The sequence below is a fragment of the Phytophthora ramorum genome, assembly GCF_020800215.1.
Source record: "Phytophthora ramorum isolate Pr-102 chromosome Unknown Phyram_PR-102_s0007, whole genome shotgun sequence".
NCBI classification, from domain to species: Eukaryota; Oomycota; class Peronosporomycetes; order Peronosporales; family Peronosporaceae; genus Phytophthora; species Phytophthora ramorum.
The window spans coordinates 38,956-62,463 of NW_027150653.1; the positions used below are offsets into that span (position 1 = coordinate 38,956).

Consider the following 23,508-nt stretch of genomic DNA (forward strand, 5'->3'; position numbering starts at 1 on the left):
CACCAGATCACTACGCTCACACTAAGCTTACCCTACGGTCTCAGCAGGGCCTAACACGATTTCCAATCTCTCTTCTGCTGTCGTTGTTCGCCCACCTCGTTCCCCGTCGTTGATGCCTTTTCCACTTTGTCGCTCGTCGACTCTTGTCGCAACGCACTCTCTGCGCGCACTCTGCCGCCGTCTGCGTCCTGCTCTCACTAAGACGCGTCGGTGGGCGTGCCATCATCTCCGCTACCATTTCTTCTTCACACACATCGTCGCTGCGTATGTGTTGCTTGTCGCTTGCTCGACGCAACATCGGCGATGTCCCACGCGCCCGCTAGCTTGCTTACTCTTGTTTATTGTCCTACGCTCGTAGTTGAGCTGCTTTCCTTTTTCTCCATCAGGCCACCGAGTACATGAAGGTGGCATCCACAACCCAAACATCCAGCCATGGCAATCAGGCCATACGTGGGTGCTAGTCGTAATCTCCACCCCATGACACGATCGGTCCTCCATCAGCGAAGTTTCCTTCACTCCTCGTCCACCATCCACCACTCCCGCCTCCCTCCAACCTCACTTCCTCTCGACTTTTCGCCTTCACTTTCACGATCACATGCCTTCGCTTCACACTCTTCCGTTTCCATCTTGTCTCTCCTCCTTGACATCCATGACTTCTTCTCCTTGCCACGACGACCGCCAACCTACTTGCAGTACAGGTTGCGGTCAATGACGGGCGGGATTGGTCGGATCTCCGTGCCGAGCTCCTGCTCGATGCGGTACAGGTTGAACCGGTCCTCGTACGTGATCATATTGATGGCCAGACCAAGGTGGCCGTACCGCCCGGAACGCCCGATGCGGTGCAGGTACGTCTCCGAGTTTTTCGGGAAGTCGAAGTTGATCACGACGTTTACTGTCTGGATATCGATACCGCGCGTGAACAGGTCCGAGCACACGAGGTGCCGCGTTGCGCCGTTGCGGAACTCGTGGAACACGCGGTTGCGGTGCGCCTGGTTCATCTTGGCGTGGATGTAGAAGCACGAGAAGCCGAGCTCCGTGACCTTCTTGGCCAGCAGCTCGACGCGGTTCACCGAGTTGCAAAAGATGATCGACTGGTTAATATCAAGCTTGGAGAAGAGCGTGTTGAGGCAGTGTACTTTTTGGCGCTCCTCCACGAACGCATAGAACTGGGACACGCCCTTGAGCGTGAGCTCGTCCATGAGGTTGATCTCGTACGGGTTGTCCACGAATCGGTCCTTGAACGCCTTGACCGTGACTGGGAACGTGGCCGAGAAGAGGCAGATCTGGCGCTGCTTGGACGTGTGATTGATGAGCTGCTCCAGCAGCGGCTGGAACTCGGGGGACAGCAGCTTGTCAGCTTCGTCCATGATGACGGTGGAGCACTGGCTCAGGTCGGCCACGCCCTTGTTGGCCAGGTCCATGACTCGGCCGGGGGTGCCCACTAAGATATGCACCGTCTGGTAGAGACGCATGATGTCGTCCTTAAGACTCGTGCCGCCCGTGGAAACCATGCACTCGATGCCCATGTGTTTGCCGATCTCCTTGACGATGGCCGACGTCTGCAGTGCCAGTTCCCGCGTGGGGACGAGGATGAGCACCTGGATGTGCTTCTTGCTCGTGTCCGTCTTCTCCAGGCACGGGATGATAAAGGCGGCGGTCTTGCCTGTGCCGTTCTTGGCTCGGGCCATGACGTTCCTTCCAGCCAGAATGATGGGCACGGCCTCTTCCTGGATGGGGGACGGGCGTTCGAAGCCCTTCTCGAAGATGCCCATGAGCAGTTCCCTCTTGAGGAAATAGTCCTCGAACTCGTTGCCTTTGACGTTCGTCACGTCTTCCGTCTGCACGCGCGTGTCCTTCTCCGGCCGCTTGAGGGAGGCCTTCCAGTTCTCCTCGTCCGTCGTCTGTTGCTGGGCCATTGTCGCTGCTCTTGGGAGGATACAAAGGTACGGAACTGCTTAGATAAAAAGATGCAGGTGGCGCGTGGTGCTTGGGGTTTGCTTGGACGGAGCAGCGGACGCGCTGCTGTTGCTTGGCTTGGGATCTTCGGGGCGTTTTTTCCGTTTTGAGCTCTCCCTTTCCGCAAACGCGTGGTGTGTGTTTAGTGTGGCAGAAAGGGTGCAGTTTGGACGAATAGGAGGTGGAGACATCTCTGATTGGTTGTTATTCGACAAGTTGAAGTGGCCTGAAACCAATGGAGGATGCAAGCTCAAACCACTGGACGTATCTATTCTGTGTTCGTTTGATTACAGGCGCAGCTCCTCGAGACTGTAGTCGGGGATGCCGGGAGCGCGCGGCAGCTGCACGCCAGACAGGAAGTTGCGCAGCACGCCATGTACTGTTTCGTACTGCGCACTGGTGTGGAGCAGCAGTTGGACGAGGTCCTCCAGTTGGTGCAGCGTGCGGGAGACCTCGGCGTGTTGGGAGGCGCGCTGGACCAACTCCGGCAGGTGTGCGTCCAGCAGCGCGCAGATCCACGCACAGCAGTTGGACGCCGACGGCAGCGGAGTAAAGCGCCGCTCGTTCTTCTTCACCGCCAGGCTGTTATCCGGCTTGCTCTTCTTGGACTTCTTGGACTTCTTGGACTTCTTCGTCGGAGCTTCCTCGTCGTCCGAGTCGTCGTCGCCAGTGGTGAACACCAGCAGGAGCTTCTTGCAGATCGCAAGCAAGAGCAACACTTCCTCGACCTCCAACTCCCGGATAGCGTGGTGCAGGAACACACTGTTCGTGGGCAGGGCCAAAAGAGCAACTGCGAACCGCTCGCAGGCCGCGCTGCTGTCGACTGCGCCAGCATTCTTGTTCTGGGACTTGACCTGCTTCGTCACGAACTTGACGAAGGCTGCGTTGCTGCTCTTGCGAATAAAATACTTCAGCAGACGCACAATTGAGCGCTCATCGATGTCGACGAGGTACACAATGGCACACTGCAGGAGAGCAAACTGGTTGTGTTTCATGAGGGTGGGGAACAGCGTCGGCTCGGCGCGGGCAGACAACCGGTTGGTGCGCAGCATGGCCTCAAGAGGGCCCCACAGTTTGAGGTCCGTCGACTCCAAGCACCGCCGAGTCACCGCCTGCAGCAGCCGGTAAGATATATCCTCGCCTTCCACTTTACCAGCCTTCCGCTTGTTCTTCTTGAGTGCGTTATTCAAACGGGTCGCGAACTCGGCAGCAGTAGGAGTGGTCTTTGGATCCGAGAGGTCCGCAATCAGTTGACGCTCACGGTCATCGTCACTGCACACATTTGATTTCCAGGTCTCGGCATCCAGAGTGTCGCCGTTCGCGCTGCTGGTCGCGGTCACGCCTTCCCATTGAACGACGCTGTTCGGCATCGCGGGGGTTGGCGCATTGTCATGTGCTGCGGCTCCCAGCACACTAGCCAGCGTAGACGTTCTGTCCATTACTTGAATGAAAAAGATGGCGCGCTCGTACGCTACGATCACCTCCTCGCCAAGAAGCGTGCTTGCAAGCTGCACGAGCTTGCCGACACCGCTGTTGCTGCCACGTCCTACCACAACCTCGCTGCTATCCTCCTTCTCCGTTGACAGGTTAATCTCAATCGTGGACACCGGGACGGCAAACTTGGCATCCCATGCGGTAATTTTGGGTGCACCATCCAAAGCAACGCTCACGAGGGAGCTGATGGTTGTGAGTCCACACGCCATAAAGCCTGAAGCTGCGCTAGCTGCCTTAAGCTTTCGCTTCTTGTGCACCGGAACAGTCGAGTCCGAGTGAGCCGACGCCAAGCTCGGCATCTGCTGTGATGACATGAGCGTCACCGACTTGGTAAGCGCATCACGCGAGAATCGCAGCGTCTTCCAGCTTCCTGATCGTCCCACAAACGAGTACGAAAAGCTTGAGGCGTGGAAAGCGCACGATCCCAGCTCTTCATTCTCCGGCAGGTCAACACGACGACGCACGCGCAGCACCGCGCCGAACGGATTGCGGGTGCTGGGTTTCACCACCTCGTACACCATGAGCTCCAGCTTCATGTTGGTCTTCTGCATGAGGATCGAAATAAACAGCGAGCCCCTGTTCAAGTTGCTGCTGTCGGTGTCGAAACTGGCCCAAACCACCGTCTCCTCCTCCTCGTCTTCCTCCTCCTCTTCATTCTCCGCCACAGCGTCCTGCGCGTCGTCACTGTGGAAAATCCTGGTCAAATCTTCGTTGTACGCCGCGAAAGAGCCGTCCTCGAACACCACGACCGCATCCTTCTTCAGTCCCGTGTGCACCAGCAGTGAAAAGGCTTTGGAGGTCGATTGCAGCGGTGCGCGCCTCCACTTGGCTACCTCCAGCTCCGAGTCGCACCACACAGTGAGGGCCTCATTGGCCGGCAGCGCCGCCGTCTTGTTGGCCTCCTGACGCTTGGCTTGACGCGCCTTCTTGCTAGCGCTCACACCGGGCGCCCCACACACGCCGAAGATCGACCGCAAGTTTGGGTGACGCGCCGCCGGCACGCGGAGCGCGTGGGCGCTACCGGCGCGGAAGCTCCAGTGGTTGAGGCACTTGCGCGTGAGCGAGCAGAACTCACGCACATCCTCGGCCGAGGTCACGAGCACATGCTTGGCGTTCTCCTTGCCGGTGGTGACCGTCACTCCCGTGACGGCGGCGTCGGCGGGGCGGCCGCGCCAGAGCGAGATGGCCGATTCCAGCTTCATAGGCTTCGTTGATGCAATGACGGTCTGGAAGGCAACTGCCGAGCTGTTGGTTGGGCGTGAGCGATTGACCTTTTCAGCCAGTGAACGGGTGGCAACGAGCGGTATTTTAACGAATAGAAAGACAGAATACAACTTGTGGCATGCGTACATAACATGTAGCCATGTTGGAAGTGCATGTTGCACTGCAACATGTGAGTGCTGGAAGGCAACTTGGGAAGTGGATGAGGGGATGCTGCACATTGACTCCTTGTGGTTAGACTGGCTTGGAGACGTCAAGTGAAGTTGTGGTGTGGGCACTTGGTATTTATATCGGGCGAGGTGCCCGTTTCGACCCAACAGTGCGGCGCCGAGAACGAAGTTGAGACGATTAAGGCGTCGATCCCCACTGCATAGTCAGCAGTTCATGAACTAGCGCCACAGAGTCAGCCGACAATCTGCGTGCACTAAGGACGGGCGCTCGATCCAGTCTTCTTCAAGTTTCGCGTCAGCTTCCACAAACACAAGCATGGAGGACACCAATCCCGGGGCCGGCAGCACGCTGGACGATGTGTCGGGTGTCTTCTTGACCGAGGCTCGCATTGCTAAGTGGGTGATCAGCTTCCTTGATGCCAATGTTCTACCATTCACTGACGTTTTGTGTGATTGCTGGGCAGTGGCAAGTTCCCGTTGCGCGAGATCAATGACATGGAGCCCGTGGTGTCGGGCATCTCGCAGATGTCCCAGTCCACGTTGCTCATGAAAAAGCGCAAGGAGATGCGTGAGATTGACGATGCGTTAGACTTTATGAAAGAGGAGTATGCTCAGCGCATGGAAGCGTGTGACGCTCGACAGCGTGAACTGGAACGCAAGCAGGCCGAGATGAAGGAGCAAGTAACACGCTTTGAAAAGTTCATCAAAGAAAATGATTCCAAACGGACACGAGCCGAGCTGAAGTGCAAGAGTGAGCACCGGTTAGGAGAGGTGAATGAGGCGCGAAAACGGCAACTGGTGATGCAACTCGAGAAGGACGGTAGCGAGCGCGAGGCTCTGGAACGTAAGCGCGACCAGTTGCTCAAATATCGACAGTACCTCGAAGCGGCAGTGGAGGCGTCCGACGGCGAGTATGAAGAAATCGGGGACATTCTCAATCGCCACGCAACACTTGTAGATACGAACAATGACCTGAAGGCTCAGGTGCGGGCTGCTGAGGTCGAGACCGACCAGCTTCGCCAGCGTATCCGGGCGTTGAAGGTGGAGATGCAGAACCTCGTGCTGGTACAAAATAGCAGCATCCATGGGCAGCAGCAACAGCTCGAGACATTGCGCTCCGAGGCATTACGACTGGACCTAGACAGGCAGCGCAATGACCGCGTGGCCAACGACCGAAGCCGCGAGTCGGGCCAAATCGTGCTCACCGTGACGAATCTGTACAGCCGCCTCAACCTCGGCGACAAGCTGCCGGTTTTGCGTGAGCAAGATATGGACGTCGCGCAGTACATTCAGAGCCTGCTCAAGGTCATCGCCGCGCGGATCGTTGACCTGGACTACATCGTGTCGAACTACAAGGACCAGGTACGCCAGCCTCTTGCGTGTAGCTTGCACTGTCCGAGACGTACCCTGGTCTAACACTGTTTTCACCATGCAGACAAAGATATCCAACAACAATAGCACTAGCATGAATAACCCCAGCGCCATAGGAACCAATCCCGGCACCAACGACAGCATGGGCCAAGCTGGCAACGCTCGCACTGGCAAGTCGAACTCAGCAACCAGCAACATCCAGAAGTTGCCGCCAATCTGATGTACGCATAGACAAAATGAAGCTAACGGAATCTAGTGTGCGTTTGTGGCGAAGCTGCCGTCTTTGGAATATATAGCTACATCCTACATCCTGTACGGCCAAGCTGTCCATCAAGCCGAAGCTAATCAATCCAGTGACGGCCGTGAAGCAATCCACCTCTAGACGCAATCGAATTCATGCATCCGATTCGAGTGGTGGCCGCTGCTGTAGAAGGTAGCAGCAACATGGCTTCGTTGTTGCCGACCACCCAGGGCGGAACATCGTAATCGGCAGTGACCTGCGTTGGCTCTCGTCACGCCTAGACCGCTCGGTCTCCTCAGCTAGCCGCTAGCCTAGCGGCCAAACAAGCATCCATGACGATGTATAACACTGCGATGCTCGCCCATGCCTAAGCGCCATGAGCGCAGCGCTGCGAAAACACGTGTTGAAGCTGAGTTCATGTCCAACGCGAAGAAGTTGTTAAGTTGCAGCAGGACCACGAAAACCCTTCCAATGGTTTTTCTCACTGTAGCAACTTCGTATGATTTTTGCGTTGCGAAAACGTTGCTGAGCGTGGCTTGCGTTGCTCGACTGTCGCTCTCGCAACTTTACTTTTCGGCCGCTTCTTGGGAGATCGCGGGAAGGGGGAGACGACAGATCAACACACCCAAGCGCAGCGTCAAGTGTCGGACCAGCGCTTCCGGCCGCCAGTCCACGCCCAGCCCCCTCTTCGCCGAGAGACTCGCCACGCGTTGGGCCCCAACCGTCCGCCGCCAACTGCACCCGGCTAGCAGCAACTTACCCCTCGCCAAGAGAGAGAGAAAAGGTCCCCTTTTCGGAACGGAGTGAGGGAGCACGGAAACCCTTCGAGAAGGACAAAAGGAGACGCGGTTGCCTAACCTCAGCCGACGCGAAAGACACCCCCAGAGTTGCCGTTGCCGTCGCGAAAAGGGTAAGTCGCTTCCACACTGTCGGCGGGCTGAGATGGATTGACTGTTTGTCATATCCAAATCTCGCTGTACTCAACAAGTCTAACCCAGTCTTTTGTGCTATTTCCATACAGTCTTACCCTCCCGTAGACAGGTACAGACCCGTCGTGTATTGAGGGCCACGAGATAAGACACTGACTAGGCTTGTATGCTTTTATATCTGCAGCTCACTCTTGCAATTCCCTTCGTCGTCTCAAGTCCAAGTTACAATGTCATCCAACGCAGACTCGGGCCATTCGGGGAACCCGCCGCCGCCCCCACCGCTGCCGTCCTTCGCGGCCGATGGCTTCTTATCTTCGGCCGGCTCGCCCCCGTACAGCCGCGGCAATCGCAATGACGAGATGGACGTTATGGCCCAATTGGCCTCGCAGTACTACGCGTCCAGCCGCAATCGCTCGTTCTCGGCGCCCATCCAGCCGTCGGCTCTGGGCTCGGCCTGGAATTCCTTCGCAGATGACACGTCCGTGTCAGCCGCGGCCGCTGTGGCCGCCACGCAGCGCCACCATCAGATGCAGATGCAGATGCAGAATCAGAACTTGCGGCCGCATCAGCCACCGCTTCCGCAGGGTCCGCCGCCTCCGGTGCTCAACATTATGGTGCCGCCACCTCCGCCTAGTGACGAGGTCGCTGTCGGAGCTATTGGCCAGGCCGTGCAGTCGTTGAGCCTGTCGAGCGAGACGGAGACCAGCGACGCAGGACTTCACGTGGACACTACAGGGGACGCCATGGGCGCTCCGTTGCCGGCCACATTCCTCCGCACGATCTGCGACCAATTGGAGTACTACTTCTGCGACGAGAACTTGCTGGGAGACCTCTTTCTGTTGAAGAACATGAACATGGACGGATACGTCAAGTTGGACCTGCTGGCGTCGTTCGGCCGCGTGAAAAAGCTGTCGACCGATATGGACCAGATCAAGAAAGCGCTGGAGCTTTCGACCAAGCTGCTGCTAAATGAGGACGAGTCCATGGTCTGTCGCAAGGAGCCGCTGGCGCCCAACCAGACCTACCACGGCAAATTGGCCCGCACGGCCATTGCGTACAACTTGCCGGAAGACGCGTCGGTCGCGTCGCTGCGCGAGACGTTCCAGGGCTGCGGCGAGATCTCGTACTTACGCCTGTTGAAGAAGAACACGACCACGGGTCGCAATGCCGTGCTGAAGCCCCCCATCGCGGCGGGCGAGACGTACGCTATCATCGAGTTCGTGGACGACGAGATGACCAAGCACGCCGTGTTGACACTGTCGGACCAGTATAATTGGCGCACAGGGATGCAGGTGGTGCTCTTTGATGGCACGAACTGCGACAAGCTCAAGCAGAAGATGTTCCCTGTGGAGCTCGGCGGTGATCGCCGTCGTGCGAAGTCGGCGTCCGCTCTCACGCGCCCCGTGCACGTGGAATCGGTCGGCGAAGGGCTGGACGACCTCCGTGAAGGTAAGGTGAACACGGGTACGGTGTACTCGATCCGAGGCGCGGGTGGACTCATTACGCCGACGCGACAGGATTCAGCCTGTATCTCGTTCCGCCTTATCCCGGATGAAGATGGCAACATAGACATCAGGCAGGGCGACTACGTGTCGTTCACAGTGGGGAAGAACAAGAAGAGCGGCCGCAAGTACGCCAGCAAGGTCAAGCTGGAATTCCGCCCGCCGTCGAATCTGACAGGCGATGCCAACAACAACGCCGGTGGCCTGAGCGGCCTGGCAGCGCTGAGTGGAGGCTCATCAAGTGGAAATGGGCAGAAGGACTACTTCGCTCCGTCGCCGAGTCGATGGGAGTCGCGTAGTCGCGCAGCAACGGTGGGCGCTCCACCCCAGCCGGGCGCCTTCCGTACTCGTTCGTCGTCGTCGGGCACGCGGCCGAAGTTGAACTTGTCGTCGCCACGGATGGCGCAGTCACCTGTACACAACAACAACACCAGTAACCTCGGGGGTAACGCGTTGGCGCCTCCTCCTGGAATGGGACTCAACGGCAGCAACCAGCTGTACCGCCAGGCCATTGGGCCGGACGGCACGCGGGGCTTTGGCTTCCGTCGTACCGGTGGTGAGGCACCGGAGATCGCACCGGAACTCAAGTTTCCGGTGATGGAGCGTCGGAGATCGCGCTCGTCGGGCGGTGCCTGGTAGACGGATGATGGAGGGCACTGACGAAGAGAGAGCACCACCCAAGGCTACTCTCATGTCGAAACACACGCTGGTACGAGCGTGATATGCTGGAAAATGACGAAGAATGACGAGAAACACTGAGAATTAGGCGCTAGCAAGACAGAAACGAAGATGCGATTCGACGCGAGACAAAAAATCAAAAAGAGCACACGAAATGCACAGTTGATAGGAAGATAAGGAGGGCAGACACCAGGAAGCACGAACGAAAATGTATTGAGTGTGAGAACCCCCTTCAAAGTACCCAGTCTCCCGATCTACGTGGCCTACGCGTTGGCAACGTCTACGGGGCCGTGGATCTTGAAGTCGCCGATCTGGTTCTCCTTGCCATTGTCGGCGTAGTTGCCCTGGACGCGCTTCAAAAGAAACTCGCGCCAACTAAATGGACGGTAGTTGGCCAGCTCTCCTTCCTTCACCACGATGGGCTCCACCTGGACATCATACGCCGGCAAATAGAAGAACGGAGCCGAGAATCGGCCAGCCTTGTTGCTTGCCAGCACGCGGTGCAGTGGGGCCATGAACTTGTCGTTCGACCACACTTGCACCATGTCACCAATGTTGATGGTGTACGTGCCCTTACGCGGCGGCACATTGACCCACGTCTGCGACTTTCGATGCAGCACCTGCAGAGATGCCACCTCGTCATCCTGCAACAACACCGCAAGTGCACCGGGGTCCGTGTGGTGGTAGACGCCCATAGTCTTCTCCGGCTCGGGGGCCACAGGGTAGTAGTTGAGACGCATCAAGCTCGTGCTGTCTTCGTGGAAGAACTGGTCGAAGAACGCAGGCTCTTCGCCCAACGCCACTGCAAAGACCTTCAGCAGGCGACGAGAAACAAGCTCCATCTTGCTGAAATACGCCCTCATCTCGCTGCGAAATCCAGGTAGCGTCGTCTCCTCGAGCCACTGGTTGTGGTCATCTCCCATCCGTTCATGATCGTTGGTCACCGGGCCATCTTCGTTGGGCACGGAGAAGTCGAAGCACTGCTTCCAGTCCGTTTTGTTCTTGGTGAGTTCGTCCTCGACGAAGCCACGGGCGTTGTTAGCAGTGCGTGGGATGGTGCGCTTGACCTCAGTCGGTAGGCGGAAGAAGGAGCGCATGGTCTCCTGGAACTTGTCGACCTCATTTTGCGGTAGTCCATGGTTGGCGATGTAGAAGAACCCCCACTCGCTGGCAGCAGTGCGCACTTCCTCGATAATCTGACGCAGCTCCGGGCTTTTTACGCCACGCAGAGCAGCGTTTGCCTCAGCGTCGGTGGGGAACGCCACGAGGGCTCCGACGTCGACAACAGGTACTTGGTGCACGTTCATCTTCGTCTCGAGCTTGCAATTTTCGGAATGCATGGCCTACACTCAGCTCAGCAGAGACAGCAGAGATCTTTCTTGGGCTCTGACGCTGCTTCAGTGGAAAGAGCCATTGGCGCGTGAAGCAAAGTGCGTGTCACCAAGGACATCATGCCGTACGTTATCAGGTTCTATCCATGGAAGATAGTGGACCAGAACTCCATAGACAACGTTGGCAGCACCAACTTACGTTGTTTGGACTAGCCAACTACGCGTTCTCTATGGCAAACGCAACAAAGCAGCACTCTGGTGAGATAGGGATACGCCCCTCGAAGCAGAAATCACTGTCTTTTTATTGTTTGCTTGAATTTGGTCTGCTTGTCAGACCAACCTACGCGTTCGCAACGTCAATGGGGCCATGGGTCTTGAAGTCACCGATCTGGTTCTCCTTGCCCACATCGGCGTAGTTGCCTTGGTAGCGCGCCAACTGGAACTGGCGCCAGTTGAACGGACGGTAGTTGGCCACTTCGCCTTCCTTCACCACGATGGGCTCCACCGTCACGTGGTTCGACGGGTTGTAGAAGAACGGGGCCGAGAAGCGGCCTGCCTTGTCACTAGCCACCACGCGGTGCAGTGGCGCCACGAACTTGTCGTTCGACCACACTTGCACCATGTCACCAATGTTAATGGTGTACGTACCCTTCCGCGGCGGCACATTGACCCAGGTTTGAGATTCCCGGTGAAGTACCTGCAGCGATGCGACGTCATCGTCCTGGAGCAGAACAGTAAGTGCACCGAAATCAGTGTGGTGGTAGACGCCCATGGTCTTCTCTGGTTCAGGAGCCACAGGGTAGTGATTCAACCGTAGCAAACTCGAGTGGTTTCCTTCGTAAAACTTGTCGAAGAATGCAGGCTCCTCGCCCAACGCCACGGCGAACACCTTCAGCAAGCGGCGAGCAATGAGCTCCACCTTCTTGTAGTACGCTTGCATCTCGTGGCGGAACCCAGGTAGCGCTGCCTCATCGAGCCACTGGTTTTGGTCTTCACCCAGCCGCTCGATCTTGTCCGTTGGGGGACCATCTTCATGGGCACCAGCAAAGTCAAAGCACTCCTTCCAGTCCGTCTTGTTCTTGGTGAGCTCGTCCACGACATAGCCACGGTTGTTGTTGGGAGTACGGAGGATGGAGCGCTTGGTCTCGACAGGCAGGCGGAAGAAAGAGCGCATGGACTCTTGGAACTCGTCGATTTCTTGTTGCGGCAGACCGTGGTTGGCGATGTAGAAGAACCCCCACTCACTCGCAGCAGCGCGGATCTCTTCAACTAGGTGGCCAAGCGCAGCACTCTTGGCTTCACGCAGTGCAGCGTCGACCTCGACGTCGGTGGGGAACGCCGTGAGCGCTCCAATGTTGACGACAGGTACTTGATGAACGTCCATCTTGGCCTTGAGCTTGCAAATCTCGGAATGAACGTTGGTCTGCCTATTAACGTGCCACGGGAGGGTGGCGTTGAGGCTCTAGCGAGGGCCTTACGCTTCTTGCATGACAAGCTCTGAAGTCTTGACGCTGCTTTCATAGGAAAAGTGATTGGCCGGTTCAAGATACCCTCGAAGTGCTGCCAGTAACACGCTTACGTTATCGAATTGTATACGATTCGTCCAGCTGCCCTGCATGGCGCCTGCTGCTTTCTTTTTTAACTTTATCCACACGATGAACTTCTTCTCGATGATTCTTTTTGTTAACTCCTTGGTCATGTTATCATGATGCTTTCTTGAAAACTTCACTCGTCGTCTACGAGTTAGCAACGTCGATAGTGCCGTGGATCTTGTAGTCGCCGATCTGGTTCTCCTTGCCAAAGTCGGCGTAGTTGCCTTTATAGCGCTGTCCACGGAACTCGCGCCAACTTATCGGGCGATAGTTGGCCACTTCACCGGCCTTCACCACAATAGGCTCCACCTGGACATTGTACGACGGGCCATAGAAGAATGGGACCGAGAACCGACCAGCCTTGTTGCTCGCCAGCACGCGGTGCAGTGGAGCCATGAACTTGTCGTTCGACCACACCTGCACCATATCACCAATGTTGATAGTGTAAGTGCCTTTACGCGGTGGGACGTTCACCCACGTCTGAGACTCTCGGTGGAGCACTTGCAATGACGCGACTTGGTCGTCTTGCAGCAGAATTGTGAGCCCGCCAGAGTCCGTGTGGTGGTAGACGCCCATAGTCTTGTCCGGCTCGGGGGCCACAGGGTAGTAGTTCAGCCTCATCATACTCGTGTGAGTTTCGCCGAAGAACTGGTCGAAGAACGCAGGCTCTTCGCCTAGTGCCACTGCAAACACCTTCAGCAACCGACGAGCAATGAACTCCATCTTGCTGTAGTACGTCCTCATCTCGGTTCGGAAGCCAGGCAGAATCGACTCGTCGAGCCACTGGTTCTGGTCGCCGCCTAAGCGTTCGTTCGTGTCGTTAGGTAGGCCATCTTCGTGAGGACCAGCGACGTCGAAGCACTGCTTCCAGTCCGTCTTGTTCTTGGTGAGCTCGCCCTCGACGAAGCCGCGATTGTTGGTAGCGGTGCGGCGGATGGTGCGTTTGACCTCCGCTGGCAGGTGAAAGAAGGACCTCACGAACGCTTGGAACTCGTCAATCTCTTGCTGAGGCAGGCCGTGGTTGGCGATGTAGAAGAAGCCCCACTCACTGGCGGCGGCGCGCACTTCCTTGACAATTTGGTACAAAGCAGGATCCTTGGCATCTCGCAGCGCGGCGTCCACCGAGACGTTGGTAGTAAACGCCATGAGGGCTTCGATATCAACGACAGGCACTTGGCGGACGTCCATCTTGGTCTTGCGTAGCGATTTCCGAAATGAGCGGTGGAGGGCGAATGTGCAGGGGAGACCGATTGTCTTGACGCTGTGTCGATCTGAGTGATGATTGGTCGTTCATGTTGAAGTCATCAAGCCTAGCTACACCAACATTCACGAGTTTTGGGTACTCTGTCGAGTTGATCGTCGGAGTCGTTCGCGCCAGCACTAACATCGAAAATGGTTTCTGACTAACTCAACACCGACGTCAAGCTTGAGAGAAGTCGTATGCAGCTGTGTAGGCGTCGTTACCGTTTTCAAGTGGTGTGGCCCTCACTCTGGTCTGCAACGTAGTGGTGAGGCAAGCCTGTCGTGCTTGGGTACGAGCGGTGCCTTCCCGAGTTCATCCACAATGGGACAGGAACACCAGTGAACGTAGGTATAAAACAACTACGCGGTGAAAGGAAGGTGGAAACTGCTACCTGGTGAAATTTTGCAAACATTACGTCAAGTCACGACAAAATACTGACTCCAAACATGGTGGAGAACTTGGCCGATACCCGACAAAAAATGGGTTGGGAGATGCCGGATGATACTTCATACAACATGTGAGCCATGAGAAGACTTCAATCGCTTTCCTACCACAGTGCAGCAGTGGCGTTGACTTGAGCGGGCAAATGTGCTCTTTTGTGCGCCATGCTCCAAGCACCACAGCGTCGAGTCGACAACAAAGTGCGGCTCAAAAACTTACAACCGCCGTTTAATCGTAGGGAAAACACGGCACGGTGCTGAAGCCGGGATGGCTGCTCATGCTATCCCGTTGCGGCCTCGTTACCGTGTGCGCCAGTCCTTAGTTACCGATTTGTTGAGCGAGTCTCTCGGATACCCAGTGGGGTTGCTTGTCATGGAAACCCGTCTAGTCCGCTACGTTTGTCTGGCTGGACACGTACGCATTGTTAGTTCCTCGAATGCACAAAGCGCGTTAATCAATGATGCTGCGTTTGGCACTCGCTGGAGTTGGGGGAACACCGACACAGCAGCAAAGTGCCTCCCCATCCTAGCGAAACGGGCGTCAGGTATCACGTCACGCGAGCTAGCACTGCTCCTTGGCAATCTTTTTCGCGCCGAGCCACAAGCCACCACAGTCGTGAAGATACTCTCGGTTTAGAACATCTAATCCTAAAAGGAGTTTTATTTCTCTTTACAAAACGAAGTCACTTTGACTAAATGTTCTGAACATGTCAGCAACAACAGGTCGATCTCATGAGGAGCGCTCAACAAGTTGGCAACAACGCGTCGAGCGTTTGATAGCAACGGAGCAAGGTAGTCGCGCTCCGCTATTCACGTCGTCCAGCTGGGGCCTGAGATAAAAGTGCACGCCGAGAGCGGCTCGTCTCTATTTTTGATCGGCCAGCACGCCCATGATCTAAAAAGATGTGAGCCAAGTCTTCAGTGGAGCTCGATCAAGCCTATCAATAGTGACCTCACGCGTCTGGCATGGCACTCTCACCAGCACTTTTGAATTTGCTCATTCACGCTCAGCTGTGAATACATCGACCGACCAGCAGCTCGTCGGCCTACTAATCGACTACCAGCCCACCACCACCGCAACTCTAAGATGGTGCGTGTATTCCTCGCTCTCGGCGGCTCCCTGGCCGTGGCTGTCCAAGTGGCAGTGACGATGGCCACCAGCGTCTCCTTCATCAATGACTGCGCCTACGACATCAGCCTTTACGACAACAACGCGACCGAGACCATCGCAGTGGGCGGCTCCACGTCGCGCGAGCTGGCCGATGGCTTCAGCGGCATGTTCCGCAACGGAACTAGTACCGAGGCCACGCTGGCCGAGTTTGCCATCAGTGGCGGCAAGGCCTGGTACGCTATCAGCGCTGTGCCCCCCTCAGCGGGCAACTGCACGAGCTACGCGGACTGCGCCGCCACCTCGGGCAAGACCGGCTACAACGTCGCCATGTCCATCACTCCGGACACTAGCAACACCTCTGTGAACGCCGAGTGCGCGGCTGTGACGTGCGAGAGTGCCGACTGCGACGGCGCCTATCTGTACCCGACGGACAGCACCAAGCTGCGCAACTGCCCGGACAACCTCGCCATCGAGGTGGCTTTCTGCCCGGATGGATCCTCTAACTCGACCTCGACTTCGACGACCACTACGGTCGCCACCGAGGTTCCTATTGTCACAACTGAGGCTCCGGTCGCCACGACTGAAGCTCCGGTTGCCACGACTGAGACCCCGGTTGCCACGACTGAAGCTCCTATTGCCACGACCGAAGCTCCGGTTGCCACGACTGAGACCCCTGCTGCTACGACCGAAGCTCCGGTTGCCACCACGGCCACGCCTACGGTCACGACCGCTACTGTTGCCTCGGATGCCGATTACAGTGCCGGCGTTGTGGCCACCGATTCGTCCTCCTCGACCAGCACTTCGACGTCGACCAGCACCACGGCGACTATCTCGAGCGGTTCCACCACCACCACGTCGAGCGCCTCGACTAGCACCACCACGTCCAGCGGCTCCACGGGAGACTTTTCGAGTGCCACTATCAGCTCTAGTTTCGAGTATAGCGGCACCAACGCTGGTTCGGCTGCGGGCACGTACGGCAAGGTGACGGAGATGTCCTCCTGCACCACTGAAGACGTGTCTCTGACTGACCCCGTTGGCCCCATGAGCGAGGAGGTGACCATGGTCTTCCGTGGCCCCATGAACATCTACAACATCGCCGTGTTCTCTGGGTCATCCGGCAGCGACTGGAGCAAACTGTCGTCGTACGACGCCGACGCCGGCACGCAGTCCAACATGGTGTTCATGAACAACCTCAACATCGACTACACTGGTGCTGACTCGAGCCCGCAGGGTTACTCGACGGCTGACGGTACTGCCACGGCTACCGAGTCGACCATTTTCGGCGGTTCCCTTGCGGATGCCTCCGACGCGTCGGTGACCGGCGGTGGTCCGTGCGTATCCACCGGTTGTGAAGTTAACATCATGACTGAGACCAACTGCGCGGACGAGGACGGTTGCACCGGCTACTACGATGACATGGGCTTCCACGGCTGGGACGGCGGCATGAAGATGTTCGTGACCAAGGTGGAGATGCCAACCGGTTCGTCTGCCAACCTGCCTGCTATCTGGATGCTGAATGCCCAAGTCGTGCGTGCCAGCCAATACGGCTGCAACTGCCGTGGTGAGGGCTCGGAGGGCGGCTGTGGTGAGCTTGACGTCGCTGAGGTCATCGAGACAAACACGGCCCAGGACAAGGTGTCCACTCACTACTACTTCTACGATGGTAGCGTGTCCCCCGGTGGCGACAACTACGCCACGCGTCCGACCGACTCGGCCGTGACGTACGTGACCATCTACGACAACTCCGGCGAGGGCGTCGTGAAGATCATCGAGATCGGCGGCGACGACTTCGACTTCTCGGTGGACTCGGTCTCTGCTGACACCGTATCCACGTGGCTGTCCGCCTCCGTGGAGAACCTGCTGAGTTAAGTGGCTTGCCGACAAGTCTCGACTTTGCATTGGATGTTGGAATGAATGGGTATTGCATCAGACCAGATAGTATCGCTCTCTGCGCGCGCTGGAGATAATACGATAGCAGTGTTATTGGTAGATTCCATATGGGGTCAGTTACCGGATTGAACTGGATCAGGGATCAGAAACTACCCCGTTATATAACCAATATATTCTGATCAACTACCCTGACCCAGAAAATAGTCACCCAGTTGCCATATAATATGTCTTACTAGTTCTTTATTATAGTCCATAATTTTTGGATGTGGATCGTGTTATCCAATAGGAGATGGATATAATATTGTTTTTAGCCAATTGAAAATGGCTTCACTGATGACTTCAACGTGAACTATGCTTACGGGCATTTGGCAAGGGCGAGCGGATGCGAGCGCGAGCCTCACTGTGTGCATTCATTGATTGCCAACGCCCGCCGATCAGGCGGGGATGTTTAAGCGAGCGAGCAAGGCGAGCGCTGCAACGAGTTATTTTTTTTTTGACACCGCGCCTGGCCGAGTCGAGGACTTAGAGGCCGGGGTGGGGCAGGCCGCGCAGCGGCGCCCCCCGAGCGAAGCGAGAGAGGGGCGGGCCCACGGCTATAAGTCCGCAGACGAGAGCCAACGCGCGAGTGTCCGCCTCCCTCAGCATTGCTGAAGTCAGCATAAAGCCGCTTATGATTTGTGTCAGCTGCCAAACCGCGCATTATTTTTTGGGTCAGGGTTGATCAGAGTTTACCATTTTGTGTGCACCTATATCACAGTTGGGACTATTTAAAATCTGATCCAGACCCAGTTCAATCCGGTAACCGATCCCAAAAATATATAACCGTGTTATTCTAGAAAGGTGCTGGCCCGATAATAATGTATCATTCGCTGTGTAGTGCCCGAAATAATGCGATGTTTTCATCGGTCATCATGAACTGGGAACCGTACAAGCAATACAACTGTGTTGTCTAATGCATTTGCAGCGAGCGAGCGCTGCCATTGTGCAGTGTGAAGCTGGTGGCACTGTATCTATCGGTGGGGAAGCTGCTGCAACTATCAGTACATCAGTTGTTGCATGCCTGTAAAGCTGCTTTTAGTCACCGCCGTCAACGCGCGGTGATACCAGTGCAGGCACTCGCGCGTCGCTGAAGTCTATCCGCGGTGCAGGAGGAGGAGGAAGGGCAAGGCGAGAGCAAAGCCGCGTTGAAGCCGACGGCAACGCTACGAAGCGGTGGACACAATGAGGGTCCTTCAGTCCGCCCCGTGCTCCATGGCGCGCGAAAGATTGGATCGGCTAGACGATGGTGAAACGAATCTGTCGTGGTCGTCGCTGTCGGCCAGCAGTTTGCAGCAGCGGTTTGCAGCTCCCTGCAAGGGATTGAACTCTACTGGACACCAATTCCTGCAGCTCTCGGTTCGCAGTCATCAATGCACCCAGAAGACGTTGGGCTGTCGCCACTGGGGTACGGGCGCACGAACAACAGCCTACTGGCTGAAGCATGGTGCGCTCGCAACGCTGGCAAATCAGTCCCGCATGACATGAGACTCCTGACTCCCGTGGGATCTCTTTCGTACAGCGAGGTAGCCACACAATGTCGGCGCACCACTCCAAACGGATTCATGCTGATCAAGCAGAGCGCGAGAGACTTGCAGGCGCCACAGCGTTAGCCCCATTAGCATATAATACTTACAGCAGACACACACGCTGGCCGAATATCCGCAGGCGAATCAAGTCAAGTTCGGCATGGCGTTTTGGTGTTGCGGCGCCTGCGTGTGACTCTGGCGTAAAGTATGTGGATCGGCTGGGCACCGATTCAGCGTGGGCATACAAAAAACAAGATGTCGAAGGCAAGTCACGAGAGTGGCACCTGAACACGAATACCACAGCGACAGGACGACCACCCACCCCGTCTAATTTTGTCCCTTTTAATTCAATATCAAAGGTAAGTGACCTCCACATTATGCAAATAGTTACTACGTCTATGAAGCCGTCATTTCTGATGTCTTCAGAATCCCTTGCCATCATGAAAAATACTAATTCGCAGGTCAACCGCGGGCAGTCATTTCGAGACAACTAGTTGCACTGACGTTGCAGGGCCCACCAGCTGGCGATGGCGTCTATGGCCCAGGGGCGACTATTGCCTGAGATAAGCGCCCGTCGTCATGAAGCTGGCCACCTCGGCCCACGCCACGATGTGTATGGCATCCGTCTGTCTCCATTGCCGATCGAACCGATGCGGACTTATCCAGGCACACGAGTCTGCAACGCAACACGATCCCATTCTGCAATTTGCCGACTTGGCCTCACATCCTCCGTCCCACAATGGTTAAGGTCTTCCTCGCCCTGAGCGCCGCGCTGGTGATGGCCGCCCCCGTGGCCGCGTCCGTGTCCGTGAGCTTCGTGAACTCGTGCTCATACGCCATCAGTCTCTACGACAACAGCAAGACCGAGAGCATCGCGGCCGGCAGTTCAATGAGCCGCGACTTGGCCAGCGGCTACAACGGCATGTTCCGCGACGGCACCAGCGACGAGGCCACGCTGGCCGAGTTCTCCGTCACGGGCGGCTACACGTGGTACGACATCAGCGTCATCCCGCCCGGAAGCGGCAGCTGCTCGTCCTACGACGCGTGCAAGGAGCTCACGGGCAAGTCCGGCTACAACGTGGCCCTGAGCATCGCGCCCGACACGAGCTCGACCAAGTCCGTCTCGAGCTCCTGCGCCACGCTCACGTGTGAGAGCGAGGAGTGCTCCGACGCCTACCTGTACCCATCGGACGACAGCAAGACCCACAGCTGCCCGGACACGCTGCCCTTCACGGTGACCTTCTGCCCTGGCGGCTCAAGCTCCAGCACAACCACAACCACAACCACGTCGTCGTCTGCGGCGCAACAGTCGAGTCAGTCGACCACCACGTCGGCCCCTACCGCCACGACCGCCACCCCGGAGGTGCAGAGCGACTACAAGTCGGGCACCGTCATCACGTCGTCGGGTAGCACCACGACGGCTCCGACCAGCACCACGGCAGCTCCGACCACGGCTCCGTCGACCAGTCAGACCCAGACGCAGACGTCGACTTCGACCACTTCCACGTCGACGACCACGACGTCGACCGGCACCGCCGCGTCGTTCTCGAGCGCGACCATCAGCTCTAGCTTCGAGTATAGCGGCACCAACGCTGGTTCGGCTGCGGGCACGTACGGCAAGGTGACGGAGATGTCCTCCTGCACTACGGAGGACGTGTCTCTGACCGACCCCGTCGGCCCAATGAGCGAGGAGGTGAGTTTGGTCTTCCGTGGGCCCATGAGCATCTACAACATCGCCGTGTTCAACGCCAGCTCTGGCAGCGACTGGAGCAAGGTGTCGGCCTACAGCCAGAACGGCACGCAGGACAACATGGTGTTCATGAACAACCTCAACATCGACTACACTGGTGCTGACTCGAGTCCTCAGGGCTACGCGACGGACGACGGCTCTGGGACTGCCACGAGCTCCACGGCGTTCGGCGGTTCCCTCGCCGACGCGTCGGACTCGTCGGTGACTGGTGGCGGTCCGTGCGTGTCCACGGGTTGTGAAGTCAACATCATGACTGAGACCAACTGCGCCGATGAAGATGGCTGCATTGGTTACTACGACGACATGGGCTTCCACGGCTGGGACGGCGGCATGAAGATGTTCGTGACCAAGGTGCAGATGCCCACGGGCGATTCCGTGAACCGCCCGGCCATTTGGATGCTGAACGCGCAGGTTGTGCGTGCGAACCAGTACGGCTGCAACTGCCGTGGCGAGGGCGCGGAGGGCGGCTGCGGTGAGCTTGACATCGCCGAGGTCATTGAGACCAACACGGACAAGGACAAGGTCTCGACCCACTATTACTTCTACGACGGCAGCGTGTCTGCGGGCGGTGACAACTACGCCTCGCGCCCCACCGACTCGGCTGTGACGTACGTGACCATCATCGACAACTCCAGCGATGGTTCCATCAAGATCATCGAGCTGGGCGGCGACGACTTTGACTTTGACGTGGACGCCGTGACGGCCGACCAGGTGACGTCGTGGCTGTCCGCTTCCGTCGAGAACCTGCTGAGCTAAGCAGCTCCGAAGTGTCTGGCATCTGTAGCCGCGTAAGCTGAGCTCTGTGGTGTGTTTGCAGTGCCGTGGCATGGCCCCTCGCTGGTTGCGACTAATAGATGAGGCGGTCATTGCGGTGTCTCTCTTTCGCTAGAAGCTCGCACGTAACTTGATATCTATACAACGAGATTTTGACTACTCTCTTCGAATCACATCAACCGCACAATGATTGAGCCCCTTTGCTGCGGTAGTCGTAGTTTCTAGTACCGTTTGCGTTGTCTTGCACTCTGTGGTCGGTGCTTCGCTATCGGATACCGGTGTAGCAAAAGGGATGGTACTTCTAAGCGTCCGCCGCACCTGGTATCGTCCCCACACCAAAGTTATTTGATGATAGTGCTGATTGAGCAGCCTTGCCAGGCGTGTAACCCGTTATCTCCTTGTACTGCTTCACCGTCGCCAATGCGCGATCGCCGTTCACCGAATCGAACAGACCACTCGTATCCACGACGTTGGCCGAACAAGCTCGGCCCAGCGACGCACTACAGTCGTCCGCGTCGAAATACTCGCCTTGGCTGGTTCGGCCAGCATGGGTTCCGCCGTGTCTTCGAAGAAGTTACGCACAACCATGCAAAGATTATTCCCCGAAGGGCGTCCTATAGGTATTTAGCTTACAGAGTCCGAAAGGGTTCATGCCTGAGCCGGCTATCACCATGCAACCTTCCCCACCTCCAGATAGGCGCACGGCGACACTAGAAGGCGTTTCTGATACGTCTTGTATTGAAGCAAACTTGGACGGTGCTCAGCCTCGTCATGCAGGTCGCGTGACGTGACATCCGTTGAGCAGCTCTCGAGTCGACGCAGCATTCTCCTCCAGCCTTACGTCCGCGCTGGGAGGTCCACCAAGAATAACATTTTTAGATGTGGTGGGTAGCTCCTCAGCAGCGAACAGCGGGCTGTCGGGACTCCTTTAGCAATCTTCTTCCTCCTCCGCATCCTCGCCTCCCGCGGAGGACGGCGCTTGTGCGGACGAGTGCGCTTGACGGAGCGAAATGAAAAGTGAGAGCTTGCTGCAGCAGTGAAGTACCCAACAACACCGTCGAGAACACCGTCGAATTGGATGCAGGCGCTGGGATCATGACAACAATGTTGGAGTGCGTACATGCAGCAGGACAATGCGTGCGGCCAGCAATGGTTAGACTTGACAGAACTGCACCATGTCTGGACTGGGCAGCAGCTCTCACTTTTGATTTTGATCAATACATTTCGGCAAGAAACCCTCGGGAGCAGGGCCAGCTCCCCTCGCTAGTGTTTTACACTTGCCTACACTGTGAAATATACGAGAGTTCATCAAACAATAGCCGACATTCACGTCAGACTTGTCGTACCCTCCGACATCGGTGAATGAGTCTATTTGAAATTCCTGGTAGACTCTGAAGTAATTTTCAGAAAATATTATAATATTTTAAAAACAGCAGTTTCGCTCCATCCTAAAGTTACTTTACTAAACTGTAATATCAGTACTATCTCATTTGTTTTTGACTCGAATGAGAGGCTACGTAGTTGCTAATGACCATAGTGGAGGTCACCCCACGAGTGAATGGTACATTACATAGGACCACTTGAGCAATTTTCCGTACCTTGCGCTCAGTTAGTAGCACAAGGCCACCAACAGACTTGTCCACCTTAAACCACGGTAAGTTTGCTCATTCTCCACGCCCTTCATTAAGTGCAATAGCCTCTGTTGTTCGGCGTATGAAGTGAGCCAACCCACCTGCTCGTACGCCAAGCTGACTGTGACGACCCGTGTGTGGCCTGTGGCCGTGACGTCCTTCACTTTTGCAGTAATGAGCTGGATGACTTCAGTTGTTCGTGTCTGTATTGCCCGTGGTGGCGATATGTTCTGCTAGTGGCACCCGTACTTTCGGTTTATCGTGATCAAAGAGTCTTGTGGAGGAGGCGCGCTAGAAGAGAGGTGTCGCCCCCCGCGGTTCGGGCAGGTGGAAGCTTCTAGAAGCTTCCACAGCTGCCGTACGTCTGCCTACTTGTATTCACGTATGTTTACTATATCATACTAAACTTTAATGTCTGCACTACTGTTTCAAATCGGCTAGCACCCACCCTTCTATCTGACCGCGCGCCCCTCTGGCTTCAGCATTTCCCCATTGAGATCGCTTCGCGTCGTCGCTGCTACTGAGGATTCGTCTGACCCTCCTGCCCCATGCTGCTTACCGGGCGGCCGATTCTTGAGGGCTTGAATAGGTCTCTCGGTTGACGTTGCCTTCTCCCTGC

The 23,508-nt window shown here is 56.6% G+C and overlaps 8 protein-coding genes across 8 annotated transcripts; 3 read left to right on the forward strand and 5 right to left on the reverse strand.

The window, feature by feature from the left end:
* Positions 1-683: 683 nt before the first annotated feature.
* KRP23_8035 (DEAD-box ATP-dependent RNA helicase 8) lies at positions 684-1,916 on the reverse strand (the record flags this gene model as incomplete). The annotated part of the gene is made up of 1 exon (XM_067893429.1): positions 684-1,916. The coding sequence occupies one exon, from the start codon at positions 1,914-1,916 to the stop codon at positions 684-686; it is 1,233 nt and encodes a 410-aa protein (XP_067742956.1).
* Positions 1,917-2,243: 327 nt separating this feature from the next.
* KRP23_8036 (uncharacterized protein) lies at positions 2,244-4,652 on the reverse strand (the record flags this gene model as incomplete). The annotated part of the gene is made up of 1 exon (XM_067893430.1): positions 2,244-4,652. The coding sequence occupies one exon, from the start codon at positions 4,650-4,652 to the stop codon at positions 2,244-2,246; it is 2,409 nt and encodes an 802-aa protein (XP_067742957.1).
* A 505-nt stretch (positions 4,653-5,157) lies between these two features.
* On the forward strand, positions 5,158-9,523 carry KRP23_8037 (Cilia- and flagella-associated protein 73; the record flags this gene model as incomplete). Its single annotated transcript, XM_067893431.1, has 6 exons — positions 5,158-5,237; positions 5,306-6,203; positions 6,277-6,386; positions 7,339-7,363; positions 7,475-7,494; positions 7,567-9,523. 6 exons carry the CDS (start codon positions 5,158-5,160, stop codon positions 9,521-9,523), a joined length of 3,090 nt encoding a protein of 1,029 aa, XP_067742958.1.
* A 302-nt stretch (positions 9,524-9,825) lies between these two features.
* KRP23_8038 (2-oxoglutarate-dependent dioxygenase 33) lies at positions 9,826-10,869 on the reverse strand (the record flags this gene model as incomplete). The annotated part of the gene is made up of 1 exon (XM_067893432.1): positions 9,826-10,869. The coding sequence occupies one exon, from the start codon at positions 10,867-10,869 to the stop codon at positions 9,826-9,828; it is 1,044 nt and encodes a 347-aa protein (XP_067742959.1).
* Positions 10,870-11,233: 364 nt separating this feature from the next.
* KRP23_8039 (2-oxoglutarate-Fe(II) type oxidoreductase hxnY) lies at positions 11,234-12,277 on the reverse strand (the record flags this gene model as incomplete). The annotated part of the gene is made up of 1 exon (XM_067893433.1): positions 11,234-12,277. The coding sequence occupies one exon, from the start codon at positions 12,275-12,277 to the stop codon at positions 11,234-11,236; it is 1,044 nt and encodes a 347-aa protein (XP_067742960.1).
* A 352-nt stretch (positions 12,278-12,629) lies between these two features.
* KRP23_8040 (Jasmonate-induced oxygenase 2) lies at positions 12,630-13,673 on the reverse strand (the record flags this gene model as incomplete). Its single annotated transcript, XM_067893434.1, has 1 exon — positions 12,630-13,673. One exon carries the CDS (start codon positions 13,671-13,673, stop codon positions 12,630-12,632), a length of 1,044 nt encoding a protein of 347 aa, XP_067742961.1.
* A 1,582-nt stretch (positions 13,674-15,255) lies between these two features.
* On the forward strand, positions 15,256-17,148 carry KRP23_8041 (Cell wall protein; the record flags this gene model as incomplete). Its single annotated transcript, XM_067893435.1, has 1 exon — positions 15,256-17,148. The coding sequence occupies one exon, from the start codon at positions 15,256-15,258 to the stop codon at positions 17,146-17,148; it is 1,893 nt and encodes a 630-aa protein (XP_067742962.1).
* Positions 17,149-19,473: 2,325 nt separating this feature from the next.
* KRP23_8042 (Protein TOS1) lies at positions 19,474-21,240 on the forward strand (the record flags this gene model as incomplete). The annotated part of the gene is made up of 1 exon (XM_067893436.1): positions 19,474-21,240. One exon carries the CDS (start codon positions 19,474-19,476, stop codon positions 21,238-21,240), a length of 1,767 nt encoding a protein of 588 aa, XP_067742963.1.
* Between the last annotated feature and the right edge of the window lie 2,268 nt (positions 21,241-23,508).